General features: G+C 30.7%; 1 protein-coding gene across 7 annotated transcripts in view; it reads right to left on the bottom strand.

Moving 5' to 3' along the window:
• LOC134701771 (vinculin-like) overlaps positions 1–14,754 on the bottom strand; it is a 50,841-nt gene extending 36,087 nt beyond the window's left edge. For 2 of the 7 annotated variants that reach the window (XM_063562894.1, XM_063562900.1), the window contains exons 1-8: positions 14,441–14,754; positions 8,811–8,918; positions 8,249–8,420; positions 5,885–6,030; positions 4,827–4,995; positions 2,598–2,749; positions 1,326–1,398; positions 774–922 (exon numbers count right to left, since the gene is read on the bottom strand). In XM_063562894.1, coding sequence (XP_063418964.1) covers positions 774–922; positions 1,326–1,398; positions 2,598–2,749; positions 4,827–4,995; positions 5,885–6,030; positions 8,249–8,420; positions 8,811–8,918; positions 14,441–14,497 — 1,026 coding nt within the window. In that variant the 5' untranslated portion in view covers positions 14,498–14,754. The remainder of the gene's footprint in view (positions 1–773; positions 923–1,325; positions 1,399–2,597; positions 2,750–4,826; positions 4,996–5,884; positions 6,031–8,248; positions 8,421–8,810; positions 8,919–14,440) is intronic. The other 5 variants (XM_063562896.1, XM_063562897.1, XM_063562895.1 and 2 more) reach the window with 4 other exon arrangements.
• Positions 14,755–15,768: the final 1,014 nt, after the last annotated feature.

Genomic DNA, 15,768 nt, shown 5'->3' with positions numbered 1-15,768 from the left:
GGACCAAAACTCCCAAAATCATTACCAACCTTCCTTTTATGGTCATAAACCTTGTGTTTAAATTTCAGAGATTTCTATTTACTTATACTAAAGTTATGGTGCGAAAACCAAGAAAATGTTTATTTGGGTCCCTTTTTGGCCCCTAATTCCTAAACTGTTGGGACCTAAACTCCCAAAATCAATACCAACCTTCCTTTTGTGGTCATAAACATTGTGTTTAAATTTCATTATTTTCTATTTACTTAAACTAAAGTTATTGTGCGAAAACCAAGAATAATGCTTATTTGGGCCCTTTTTTGGCCCCTAATTCCTACACTGTTGAAACCAAAACTCCCAAAATCAATCCCAACCTTTCTTTTGTGGTCATAAACCTTGTGTCAAAATTTCATAGATTTCTATTAACTTAAACTAAAGTTATAGTGCGAAAACCAAGAAAATGCTTATTTGGGCCCTTTTTGGCCCCTAATTCCTAAAATGTTGGGACCAAAACTCCCAAAATCAATACCAACCTTCCTTTTGTGGTCATAAACCTTGTGATAAAATTTTATAGATTTATAATCACTTTTACTAAAGTTAGAGCGCGAAAACTAAAAGTATTCGGACGACGACGACGACGACGACGACGACGCCAACGTGATAGCAAAATATGACGAAATTTTTTTCAAAATTTGCGGTCGTATAATAAGAAGAATACATATAACTTTAGTTTCATAACACTGTACACTGTTCATAGAATGTGTAAACTTGAAAATTGCATTAATATATTCTTTTACCTTTCCTTGAACTCTCAGTTCTGACAAGGCATTTTTCATAGAATCAATGTCTCCTACAGTTTTAAGAATTCTGTCCCTATCAGCTGGGTCTGTACATCTCTCTGCAACTTTACGAGCATCTTCTAAAATCTGACTCAGAGCTTTGTCACCTATTTAAAAAGATTAAAATGTTCAGGTTTTCACAAAAGGTCTGAATAGATGTTAAAAAATTTCTTGGGCAAGATAACAAAACAATTTCTATGTTTATTAATCAGCTAAAAAAAATGTGTTTCCACTGCCATGTTTGAAATGATTGAGATGACAGGCAGATAGGTAAGTTAGTTTTTAAGTTTGTTTCTTATTTTTATGAAAGTCCCTACATTTTATCAATCTCAACTTATACAGTGCTTAATAAACAATGGTCATATTGAGCTTGCACTATGCACCAAAAGTAGAACCATTTCTGATGGCGCTATTCCAGGGGAAAATGTATGGTAGGGAACTACACTTTTTATAAACACCACCCACTGGAATAACCCTAAGAAGAAACCTAAGCATATATGTTTTCCATACCTGAGCTACCAACCAAAGCTGCTGGATCAGCTAACCAATCAAATGCTGGCTTCATCTTTTGTTCTATTGCATTCTAAATATAAATATTCATTAATTATAACAATCTTTGATTTATATCTGAATCTTTTAAAAAGATGAAATATCAAATATACTCAAGCATTCATAAGAAATAATCCTAGATAAGACCTAAAAACTTATGTGACTGTTGTAGAGCCTTCCACTTTTGTCAAAAAAGCAAGACTAAGCAATGCTTCATTCTGTCGTCAGCATCGTCGTAGTTGTTAACGGCGTCCAAAAATATTCACTCTGTGTTTAAAGTTTTTGAATTTAAATAACTTTCTTAAACTGTCCTGGACTTCTACCAAACTTGGACAGGAGCTTGTGTATGATCATAAGATAGTATCCAGAAATAAATTTTGTAAAAAAAACACCAGTCTAATTGTATTTTACTTATAAATGGACTTTCTGCCAGTTAACATTACATTCACTTTGTGGTTAAAGTTTTAAAATTAGAATAACTTTCTTAAACTATTCTGGATTTCTACCAAACTTGTTTATGATCAAAAGCTAGTCTCTAGAAGAAAATTTTGTAAAAATATATTTCCTGTTTTTCAGTATGTTACTTATATATGGACTTCCAGTAAAAATTACATACAGTCTGCATTTAAATTTCTTTAAACATTTATAAGATTCATAAAGCAGGTGAGACACTGGATTCCAGGGAATCCTTACAAATTTTATCAATGAAGCATATATTCCACAATCTATAAGGTCATATTCATGAATGGTTACTTCTTTAAGCAGAATTTCCAATATTAGAAAAATGTCATAGTAAGACATATTTGCAAAATCCAAGAGTGTTACGCAAAATATCTAAAAAACCTTGACAAGCTTTTATCAAAGTATGGTACTGAAAATAACTTTTTACAATGAAATACTGTATTTTGAAAATTTTAGTGACGAAATTGATTTGAAATACTTTCGTCTTTTTGAAACTGTTTTGTAAATTGCGAAAATTATGAGCGCTTGCAAATCACTGAAATACAAATATTAGACCAGTATTTGTCACATATTAATGGTTGATGATATGGCATTGCTTGTTCAAAATGATGCATCCTTTCTAAATGCTTAACATGTTTCACTTTTTGAACGAGATATGTGTTATTTCTGTATTTAGGCATGTCTTCACAATTCAGATTTCACAAAAAATCGAATTACTTGTATGTTTAAAAAAAATCATGGACTGGGAAAGGAAATAAACATTATACTAACCACTGATTTCTTCATGACAGTGACATCATCAGCATCCCATTCATCTTCATCATATGTTGTCAGCTGTAGGACACGGATAATCTCCTGTACCTCGTCAGACATCTTACGTACAATGTAATCTCTGTTGGACTGAGCTTCTGGGGCACCAGCATCTATTATAAAACATTCAAAATAAAAATTATGCTTCTTATAACATAAGACTGATCAACAATGCTTCCTAAAGTAACAAAAAAATGCATTTTAATTTGAACAAAAGAAGATACAGTAATCACTACTGACTGAAACTGGTAAATAAGTGTATAAATAATATATGAATAAAATAAGAATAGAAGAAATAGCTAAATGAAACAATAAAACAAAAAAATCGTAAAAAACTATAAATAGGATGTGTAACAAAATTAACTAAATAAAACAAATCAAACAGATAAACACTCATATGCATCTAAAATATTTATGTTCCTTATTTTGTTCATTTTAAATGACACAGATTTATATCAGACTTGTGCTGCTAATTATTGATTTAGAAATAACCAACTAGCAGTGTTTAGTATGAAAATTATGTACAAAATTAGAACAGATATTTTCTGGAAGATATTTCATAAACTCAGTTCATGTTTTCTTGTAATTATTGTTAGTTTAACATTAAAACAGCCATTCAAAAACTTAAGCTCACGTTGTGTATTGAAACATTTTGATGTGTGGTTTACAAAATACAAACAGACTAGGTTCATCAATTCCAATTTTTATTAACAATATAATAGAAAGAAGATTAACTAAACATACTCTTGTTTATTAAGAAGGGTCAAAAACTATTTAAAACTTTAAAATATCCTTTTTAGATTAACAAAACAAGGTTCATCTATAAAGAAAACAACTAAATCTGTCTACTAAAAATTCATTCATGCTTTATATGATTCTGTAAACATTCTAATTGCAATTCTCCATTTTTACATGAGAATGACTAGTTTTTGTATGACTTCAATGAATGAATATACTTCATCAATCTCCATTAGAAGGGATAAATTCTAACTTAAAGGTATTAAAGGATTTTGATCATTTGTTGAATTATAGGTTCTATACCCCAAGTTTCTAGTCTATCTTGGCATGTTAGCTATGGCAGTATGACACATTGTTCATATCAACATAAGATCATAATGTGGATCGTGTAGAACACATCATAATTCACAAAATTTTATAAATTTCAAGTTCTTTTTATGATTAACTTAAGGTTCACAAGGACAATCAGCATAAATGATGGCAGCTGTGAACATTTAATTTTTAATTTGATGTAATAACATAAGCATTGTGACAAAGGAAATGAACAGGAAAATGCATGAATATGGAAGTGGTCTGTAGTTTAGCTGATGATTTAACGATTTGAAGACTTATATTTTTCTTCTTCTATAAGGCAAGCTTAACGTTAATTCAGTAAACACATATCAAATCATAATGAAGAGAAATATGTATCCTATCTTAAGTAATATAAAATCAAATTCATTAATCTCTAAACAAAGAGGGACAACTTATCTGAGTAAAACTTGCAAGATATTAAATTTCAAACACTTACACAAATCCCAATTTTGAACTTAAAAGTATTCCTGAATGTTTAGCAGCTTATAAAATTAAATGTATTATTTAGTACATTTTTTTAATAATAAACTTTTTATACCAGATGAACAAATATTATTATATTTATTCACATCTATCAAGGCATGTCCATTTTCTTAATACAGGGAACTACTCCGGAGTCGGAAAATATTATTCAAACTAACATTCTTTGATACTAATTTTATATTATTTATATGCATTGTACTAGTTGCCTTATCATAAATGAGCTTAAGTTGGGGGCAGTTTGACCACTTGTATGGGCTATTCTAAAAGATGGACCAGATGATTTATGCTTATTAACTCCATGCTACTTACCAAGAGAAAATTCATCAATGACTGGCACTATCAATATTGTTATAATGTTAAAACATAAAATAATTAACCATATGATCTTCAAGTTGAAATGCTTGCACATGTGTATTAGTATAGAGATTTTCTTAAGATTTATAAAATTGAACTGTGAAATAAACTTCTGTAATGAGCAAATTTGGGATTGGCATCCTGAATGGAGTTTATTTAAGAAAACTAAAAGTATAAAATATCTTTTCATGTTGAGTTTAGAAAGGTCTGCACTAGATTATAACAACACCAGTTGATGATCTGTATAATATATAAACTAACTTGTATGTTTGGCAGTAATGAACATCTTGACAGCACTAATTAGGACTGGTGTTAAATTCTTGACTTCATCCAAAGAACGGATCAGCATCATACGATGAACTTGGTGTGTTAGTTCTTTCTCTCTACCATCCACAAGTTTTGTCATGTTAGTTAAAACTGGACTTAAGTTCTAAAAAACAAAGAAAAAATATTTTCAACAACAGTGGGGGGAAATGCAGAAATAAAACAACCCAATGATAAAAGTTTAGGCCTAAAAACTATGCATTTGTTTAGTGATGGATAAAATTAAGGTACATGGAAATTGGTTCAGGATTTTTTTATTAATACCTCAAGCCTATATGAATTTGGGAAACAAAGTCATCTCCATATATAAGAAAATTGTAAAAAGAAATAGGGAAGGGGCTGAATTAAGGTTTTATTACATTAAATGGTTTTCCTGTGTATTTTCAGATGAAGAACAGCAATAAAAGCACTGTCCCCTTTGCATTACGTGTTTTTCTTTGAGTGTACTGATTTTGTGTCATGAATGAATACCTCATATATATATATATATCCATTCTTTTCTATTTAAAAATATACTTTCAATTTTTACCTTTCCAATAAAGGCATTCTGAGTCTTATGTATTATCTAGAAACAATTAATAAAATATAGTGCAAACATGGTTACTCAGTTAAAATTAATGTTGGGGAGATTTTTCACAGAAGTGCTGGTTAATGTTAAAGAATCACATGGAAGAAAATTTTGTATCTCTGTTTTCATAATAGACATTTGAAACTAAAGATGTAAATAAGATTGTTTTTACACCCCATCACCATAAAACCTCCATTTTCACATTGGTTCAATAAACAACAGCAAAAGAAATTTCTAATTCAACCCCCTTGTTTGTGCCATATTTTACCCACTTGCCTGATGTGTATTATTAAAATAAACAGCACAACACTATGTGAATGCAGTAACAAACTGACATTACCACCATTATATTCAAATTTGTTTAGATCATTCAATTATCTTTAACTTATTTCGTCACCATTTCAAACTGTACATAACTGCAGCTTACCTTAACGAATGTTACTAAGTCCTCCATACTATCCACAACTTCTGTAATAGCCAGGTACTCCAGTACTCCTTTACAGGTACGAATTATCTTTCTTACTTCAGATTCATCAAAACAAAATAGCAGCTGAGAGGTACCTTGTAATATACCTGTAATTCAATCAACAGAAAAATATTAATAAATGTTATTTACCCTTAACATGTGGTGACAGTCATATGCTGGGGTTACCCAAACCATCATTATTTGGCTGTAATGGCTCTCCATACTATCTTCATTGCTTAAGGTGCATTTTAAGATCAAAATCAAAATTGGAAAATTGAAATTGGATAAACCTGTTTTTTCTCAAGGGGTGGGCTTCCGTTCTGTGCAGGGCCATAATCACTTGTGAGGCAGGAAAGGCAACTGCCTCCCCTGAACTTTCTACACCAAAATTGTTTTTTGAAGTAATAAAATGAAATATTGACTATGTACATTAAGAACTTGAATTTATATTTAATCAACACAAGTTTAGAGTTTTAACAGTGTTATCATGATACGTGATATATGTCATTTTCTGGATTTTTGATCGATAGTGAAACGTTTCAGTATTAATTTTTTTTTTCATGTGGCTGTCCGTCTGTTATCCAGTATTCGTACCAGAACACATATTAAGCATGTTTTTTTGACAATTTTGAATAAAACTTAACTGTTCACATTTATTTAGGGGCTCAATTAAGCAGAGAAAGTTCCCTTTGTATTGTGAATCTTTTATGATATCGGATATTCGTTATCGATAGTCAGTCAAAGCTCAGACATAAACAAGTCGATTTTTGTTTTTGACTTAAATAAGTCGAAACATGTATTTATTATAAAAATGTAGTTTCAATTTTAGACTTATCTAAGTCAGAAAATGACAGACTTGTTTAGGTATATGTATGTTGGTGAAAAAACTTAATGTTACTTTGTGGCCAAACTACACCACCTATGACAGCAAAAACCTGTATGAGAGTTTACAAGGACTTGAGCTATCTATATTTAATTATCTAATTGAACATCCTTACTAAACACAGATGTTTTACCTCATTAAAGGTGATTTCAGGTGGTTGCATTGTAAGGTTAATTAACATTTTCTCCGATATTTTAGACTCTCATTCATATTTTTCTTTATAAGACAAAGCATTGGCTTTCAATGTTGTCATTATTTGATTTAGATGCATGACCTCCTTATTAATATGCATGGGTCTTGAAGTTAACCAAATTTTATCACTCATCGACTCCGAGTTAATATTTGCAACTTTTTGATTCTGGTCAATTATTTCTTATTTAACAATATTGGACTTATTCAAGTCGTATTTTGTCTTACATTAAAGGGAGACAAATCCTAAAACTTACAAATTTAGACCTCTATGAGTCCAAAGCAGATTCAGACTTATTTATGTCTGAGCTCTGACTGATAGTTGCATAAAAATTGCTTCCAGGATCCAGCAATACTGATGTTTCTTAAAGTAAGGAAATCGAATGAAAATAGGTCATTTTTAGCCACTGGTTTTATTGAGAAAAAAAATCTGCGGCCACAATGTATTTAATGTTAATAATTATAGGTCAAAGTACGGCCTTCAATAGGGAGCAAGCTGGAGCATTGGCATACCCTGAACAGCAATCTCAGCTCGTTTTTGCATAAAAAAATGCTTTCAGATTCAAGCAATACTGATGTTTCCTAAAGTAAGAATCAAAAGAAAAAGGGTCATTTTAAGCCATTTTACTGAGAGAAAACATTCAAACCCTAGCTTTAGTTACGGCCCGGCTGTGTCTTATACAGGAACTCAGGAATTTCAGTGGCCTAAAACATTGAAGATTACATAAACCAGCAGACATATAGCTACTGATCGTAATTATTATTAAAATATGCACAGGAAACAACTACATTGTATTCTGGTTTCAAGGTATTTTCAATCATCTCATCCCATATCACTTTCCCTTCATTTGATCATTGTTCCTCTCAAATAATTAACAGTCTTGTAGTAACACTCTTTTTTATCTCATTATTACAAACTGTCACTCATTCTTAGTGAGTATGAGTGTCATAATTTACCGATGTTCTTATTATCTGACTTCAGCAGCAGTTATCTGTACCAGGATTTTGAACGAAATCACAAGTTTTTTCTATTATTTAACACTATTTGCTAAACCACAGATACAACATTTGTGATTTCTTAGAAGCCTCCTTTTTTCTTGACAGTTAAATTTCAAATTGAGAATAGAAATGGGAAATGTGTCAAAGAGACAACAATTTCTATCAAAGATCAGAAAACAGCTGAAGACTTTATCATACTTTCCAGCAATTTTTATAAAACTAGAAAATAAACATCCCTCTACTACTCTACAGACCTCTTGATCCTTCAATCAGCTTTTTCCTGGCTGCAGCAGAGAAAGGGTCTGACCTAAGCATATCTGAAGCTTGAAGTAGGAACAGTGAGGCTTCATCCACACGGTTGAGGCACGGTGGCATGTCTTGTTTGAGAATCTGGTCATCACTGCTATTACATGTATCATAACCAACCTGTCAATAGAATATGTGTAATTATGCTATTTTAAACAATTTTATTTCTTGTAGATGTAAAACATAACACCGATATTATAGTTCTACATTTAACTACAAAAAAGTAAAGAAGAGCTACAAAATTGTATTTCAATAATGTTAGTTTGACTTGTATTTTGAATGCTGTAGACTAATAAAAATTCAACCACAAAATGCCTACAAGCATTAATTGACCATGCATTACCAATTGTAGATCAGTAAACTTTTAAACGATCAACTGAAATGACTTCAGAATAATATGAACATTTAGTATTTCTTAATTTTTCATTAAACCAATAAATTGACAAATTTTCATGTTTCCCTTTAGCAGCTTAAGGTCCCATATTCTTCACTATAAATTATCGTACTTACTCGAACTAGATTTTCTACTGCAGTCTTGACTGTCATGACAGGCTGACCGAGGTCTGGCATGGCATTCCCATCTTCTGCTTCCTCATGAAGAATAACCAGTCTTGAAACCTATGAATAAAGATATGGAACTGATGAAGCTGACTGACTAATAAGTTGTATACAAATATATTATATCATGTATACTGCAGATTCATTTATTAATGTTCATAGATTGAGGAAACTTGCATGTGATTGATCTTTGATTTAGTGGTTTTGCAGAAGTCTGAATACAAGCTAATAGAAAATTTGTATTAGTACATGTTTGTCATGGTTCTGCTTACCAACAAAATCCATGAAATTTGGTATCGAACAAATAACAATGAATTGACCATTCACAGTAGTTACAAACTTACCATGCATGTACATGTTTATTCATGTTTCTAAAAACTTGAAAATTGAAGCCACAGTTATTTTGAGTAAAAAGATGTCAGAGTTTTTTCAAGTGTTTTCACTTAGACACTGTCTGACCTTTTGAACAGTTGGAAGGAGAGAGACAGAAGACACCACACAAGAGATATTCAAATGCATAAATACATCATGGCAAAAAAATACCACATATTCAGTCATGACAGTTACAAAAGTAGAAAATATACTAAGATTGAGAAACACTGAACCCACCACAAAAAACAGGGAGTGATATCACGTACAACAGAAGGGTAGCAGATCTTGCTTCACAAGGGGCAACAATTTCAGTTAAATATTTGAATAACGACATTCTAAGGATTTCACAGTGACAGTTCTAATGACATTTCTGTACATTCTACATGCTTAAGGTTAGCAAACAATGTGGAATTTTATTATCTATAAAATCAATCCAAGATTCTACACAAGTTCAATTCTTTACAATATCAAGGAGTCAAATAAATTACTAAAATCATACTACCTCCTTTTCATTTTTTTGTAAATTTTGCTAAATTTGTACTACTTAATGAATATGAGGCAGGTTACATCTATAAAAGAGGAAGGAGTTTGTATAAGAAACTATCTGAAATAGCAATACTTATTATTTTCAATTACTTCACTACAGTAAAATTATTTTGAATGTTATAAAATTGATAATCAATTCTATAAATTTACATTATGCAATGACATTAAAATTAAACATTTAAAAATATTCATTAATACTTAAATGGGATTATCCATCCTGTACATGTACATGTACATCATGACATATTATAAGGAAGCATAAAACAAACTTATTTAAATGTTGTAATTTACTAGTTTCCAGCATATTTTACATACTACATGATCTGATGATATACTTATTTTTATAGAGACAGTTAATTTTTTCAAATTTAAAAAACAAACATTTACTACAATTTCAATAGAAATTCATTGCAGGTTTAAATGTACAAAAAAAATAGATAAATAAGTTTTATTGTGAATTGTGACTTGGATGGAGAGTTGTCTCATTGGTCCCACCCTCTTATTTATATTTACATATGTAAGCTACAAGGATATTATTTATGTATTTATCTTTTCCATTTTGCTTGTGGACTAATTATGAATAGGATGCACTTAGTACAGCGACACCACAAAAATACAAATTATTTAGTGGTTTTTAAAATGTTTAAAGTAAACTTCCTGAGTGTTTCCTTCTGAAATATTTATCTGTAAAACACCAAAATTCTTACCATTTTATAACCAAGAACAACAATAAAGAAAATTCTTATTTGCTAAAAAGAAATATTTTGTTGTGTTATTAAACAAACAGCAAAAGAACAAATGTTTTTTTTTATTTTCATTCAATCAAGAATCAAGTGGATAAATATACATGTACATTTATTTGTCAGATTTGGAGTTGAAAATTTATATTCATTTTTAAACAAATCTTACTGTTATTTTCATCTAATTCTTGTTTTAGTCATAGTTTAAATAGAAAAAAACATGTTTATCTCTTCACCAAAGAGTTTTTTTTAAATACATTTTCTACCTTAGTCCAGGGACTAATATATATAAATGTACACAGGTCACAAGTATATGTATCTATATTGCATGTATTGGTCCTAGTCTTTTCAATTCATTGTCTTTAGGTATAGATCTAAGATATACACAAACACATACAAAAAATATGTATCACATTTAAGAACTCAGTAAAGCTTTATTTGGCTAAAAAAAGGTTGGTCAAGCTTGAGTAAGAAGTTATACAAAAAAATCTTTATAACTACTAACATGACTAAATCAAGAGCTATTTAACTTCTCCTTCTAATTTCAACCTACAAAGAACATTTATTTTGGATCAATGTTCTATTTATAAATTATAAAAAAAAACTAAATTTGAATAATATTTCCTATTCATAAAGAAAGTATCCCACAGATTTAGTGAAAAAATCTCTGTTGGGGTATATCACAAGTTTAACTGTACAATAAACTTATTCAAAATAATAAACAAGTCTGGATAATAGCCTCAGGAGTAATTCCCATATCATTATTTCTGAGTGACCTAGTATGTTACGAATGTGTACTACCACATTACAAAGATTAATTCGTTACTTTCACTTATAGAAAATACAACTTTCATATAAGGTGTGAAAAATACATGTTTAAAACCAACAATTATTTGATCATTAGGCATCCTGAATTAATATTAAACATAACAATAAATTTAAATTCTTTAAGAGTAGAAAGTTCCTAATCTTTTAAACTTCATTTGAAATTGACAATAAGAAATCTTTTTAATGACTGGTTTGTTTGATCATACACAATTCTAATCTGTTATTTTTGTAAATAACAAATAAATAATACTAGGATCAAATGTCAGTGGTTATTTAACAGTATAAACATCATCCTGACCTAATTCAGTCAGTAACACTCCATGAAGGGCTACAATTAATGATTTATCAATTAACTTTTGTGTATTTAAAATTTTAGGGCAATAACATGATTTTCAACAAAATTCTTGGTCAACTACCTTTGAAAATATTTCAGAACAACGTTAACTTTATATATTTATAATTTCTAAAAATTTAAGCTTTGTGAAGAGTTGAATGGAACTTTGCATCTCACCTGCTATTGCTGCTGTCAGCTGACTAAAAGGGTATCGTTTGCCACCAAAAACTAAGGTCATTTATCAGTAAAATGCTGTTATATTAATAAATAAATGAAATTCAAACTATGTTATTCAATGTTATTTTTTGATGATCATTGTTGAAGAACTATCTGTCCAAGTTTCATTTAACTCCATAAAAGATTGCCACAGTATAAATAAACTATTTGATGTCTTAAATATTTATCCAAAACTTTATCTTAATTTTAACAGCAAAATTACAATGTCCATTCATTATTTATCATAGTTCTACCTTGAGTACATCCATTTGTTCATCATTACAACAGTTGTTGTGACATTTTCAAATTACTCTACATTTATAAAAGAGGGACAAAAGATACCAGAGGGATAGTCAAACTCAAATATATATATCGAACATAAACACCATGCCTTAAAATGAAAAGGACAAACAGACAAACAATAGTACATGTACACATGACACAACATAGAAAACTAAAGAATAAACAACACAAAGTTTTTCTTATAAACATTTCGTTTTATCTATGGGAAAACCTAGCCAAATTAAATTGCAAACGAGGATTGATAGACCAGTTTCATGGGATTGGGGTTGGTTACACGCATTATAAAAGTAATCTCAAGAGGCAAGTGACTGTGATAATGTGAAGGTTGTGAGAAGGTAGAGGGGCAAATTAACTTAGCATATTATCTGTTGCACTTAATTCTTATTTTATTTTTTGGATGAAAATTCATCTTCGTAATTCTTCAACAAAGGTCAATATATGGGCATATAAATCAACATGAGATACATAGTGTAGCATCCATTCGCCAAATCAAATGCACTTATTCATGAAAAACATACACCCTACTTTAAACACTAAAGAAAATAAGTAAAATATCATGGAGTTCTAACTTCAAATAGGGTACAATGTAAATTAACCGAAAGAAAACACTTTACACATTGTACTTCAAGCTGTTTCTTGCACTTTTAGGAGCACAGAAGTACTTTGGCAGATTTGGAATTCTTCAAAAAATCCAAGCAAAAGTAGGGATGTAGGTTAATCCCTTATATCATCAAAACTGCTCAAAACTAATCATAAATTATTTTACTTGTTGCTCGGAATTAGCCTGTTATACAATGCTTGACAAGTATCATTTGCCTTTTGAGTCTTCAGACAAAACCGAATAACATGACTAAAAGACAGGCTTTCAAACATAATATGAACTAGAATGTGTCCTTAGTTCACGGATGCCCTACTTGCACATTTCATTTTCTATTTGCTCTTGACAGTGGAATTGGGGTCAAAACTATAATTTAGAATGAAAATAAAAAAGATCATATCATAAGGAACATGTTTCAAGTTGATTGGACATCAACTTCATTAAAAACTACCTTGATCAAAACTTTAACCTGAAGTGGGACAGACTGATGGACATGTAGACAGAAAAATAGCATGACAAGCAGACAGACCAATGGACATTCAGAACAGAAAACATAATGTCTATAAATGGGGCATAAAAAACATTAATCATATGATCTTTGTACATTGTACAGTACTGGTCTTCTTCCACTTAACAGGACCCTGTACATTGTACATTTTTGTATGAACTTCTAAATTAAATTGTACATGTACATCAACCTTCAAAAAATGAGGATGAGTTTTCCCACATCATGCACATTGTGCAAATTATTAATCATTTATTATTTGATAAATGTACAAATGATGATTGATTGCTAAATTTCTTTCCATCACTTTAAAAATTTACATAAATAGCTTTCAAAGTTGTATGCATTTTACCATAAATTTTCTGTTATATTATATAATGTCACAGAAGGAACTATGACTCATTTAATTATCGTCAACTGGTGCAACTCAATCATAACAAAAAGAAAAACCCACAAGATTGGTCTATACAGTTTTGGGCTCCCAAAGTAAATGAAGACTTCTGAACAAACCAGTCAATTTAGTTTACTTTCAAAATATGATATTTTTTTATCTCAATAAATGCATGTATCTTGTAATGAAGGGGGGATTGAAAATATTCCAAGAGGATTTGTCCAAGTGGGTCTCATTTGGGTCTATAAGGGTGATGTGGGATTAGTCTTTTTTTAGTTTGCATGACTTGTGAAAATCACAATTATTGTGGATGAAAATGGGTAATGAAGTTGGGCGGGCAACATGAAATTGCAAGCGTTAACATAACAAGGGGATAGGGTAATCTGATAAAAACAACAAATTAAATTCCAGATCAGACCCCCATCCAACACTGGAAACAGCAGTCCAATATCCAACTGGCAGCAGACAGTTGAATTATGTTTAGGATTACTACGTTACTTTATTTCACAAGTTGGAAAATCTGATCTACATGTAGTTTTTAGAAGAAAAAAACATTATTATAGAAGAACATTAAAAAAGAGAAAATTAATAATGTAAGTATTTGTATACAAGTATATACTTGAGATGAAACATAAGTCCCCAATTAAAACTTCTTGAGATCCTGGTAGCTGATTTCTCAAATAATATTTTTGCGTCTGCAACCAGATACGGACGCCTCAAATTTCAGCCGGTTATTTTTTTGTAATTACCTGTTGTGCAACTGGTTCAAGAATGCTTTCAATTGTCTTTGTGTGAAACACCGGCATTTTGCCTGTTTCACTTATTTACGCCGTTTCTCCTGTAAATAATCAACAATATTCTTGGTCCGATATTGATGACAAATCTGTTCTGCTCCGAAGTTGTTTCCGGAAGTCAGCAGTAAATTTTTACGGTAGTTTCGTATTCCTTTACGTGGAAAAAACCCATTTACTTTTTTTTTAAGTGTGCTTTTTCACTTTAGCTTTAAATCTAAGCTTTTATGATGTCTTTTCTTTATTCTCTCAACACTATGACGAGTATTCAATGATTTAAATTCATTTCCGTAATTTGAGCCCTTGAAACAAGAGGCATTCCATAAAAGGAAAGGAGTGACCTTGATAGTGAATAATAGCCAGTTGCCTACTGTTTATTGTCTTAAATAAAAAATCTTTATTAATGAGTCACGAATTATGTCATTAAGCGTCGGGAAAATATCGACTTATTAAAAATTTATTATTTAACAACAAACGTTTATCAAAATGAAGGAGAACAGACACCTTGAATAAAAAGAGAACGTGCTAAAATATTTTAGAGGGGGGGAATGTACTTTATAAGGATTTTTTCACATACTGGTCAAGGACGTATGTATATTTGAGTTAGGCATCTTTGCACAGGTCGTTCATTTTTCTTCAATAATGTTATAAATTGACTTGCTTTGTGTCATATTAATTAAAGACGATATATAGAAATATCTGAGAGAAATATCAACTCTTGAACTTATACTCGCCGTGCAAAAAAAAATGATAACGAGATGTTAATTGTGCGCATTTGATAAATTCCCGGTCTATTATCGCATTACCATTTTAAAATATCCTTGTTCCCTTCGATTTACCCAAATTAGAATAGTCATGATGGATAGGCAGCCACATCTCGAAAATATCTTATATTAAAATATATCAATTATATGTCTCTGAATATATCAAGTTGAGCTAGACTGAGACTACTATACTATACTGTGTTATAGTAGTCTCAGAGCTAGGCAACTGGACCACATAGGCAGAAAAATTATGTGACTGCATATATATATAGATATGTTTTAAGGGCCTCCTTTAGCTCACGGTTTAGTGTTTAACTGTACTTTCTGTTCGCGTTATACTCGATAGCTGTGTCATAGACAATTTTTTTTAATAAAAACCCGTTTTTTAAAAATCATAAAAAGCTTGGACCTGGAACTAAAACATCAGCGGCGGATCCAGAACTTTTTCTAGGGGGGAGGGGGCTCCAGTCATGCTTCAATGATTCCCTATATAACCAACCAAATTTTCCAACGAAAGAGGGG

This window comes from Mytilus trossulus, unplaced genomic scaffold (assembly GCF_036588685.1).
Source record: "Mytilus trossulus isolate FHL-02 unplaced genomic scaffold, PNRI_Mtr1.1.1.hap1 h1tg000343l___fragment_1__unscaffolded, whole genome shotgun sequence".
NCBI classification, from domain to species: Eukaryota; Metazoa; Mollusca; class Bivalvia; order Mytilida; family Mytilidae; genus Mytilus; species Mytilus trossulus.
The sequence above is the reverse complement of the archived record's forward strand: the minus strand, read 5'-3'. Positions and strand labels throughout refer to the sequence as shown.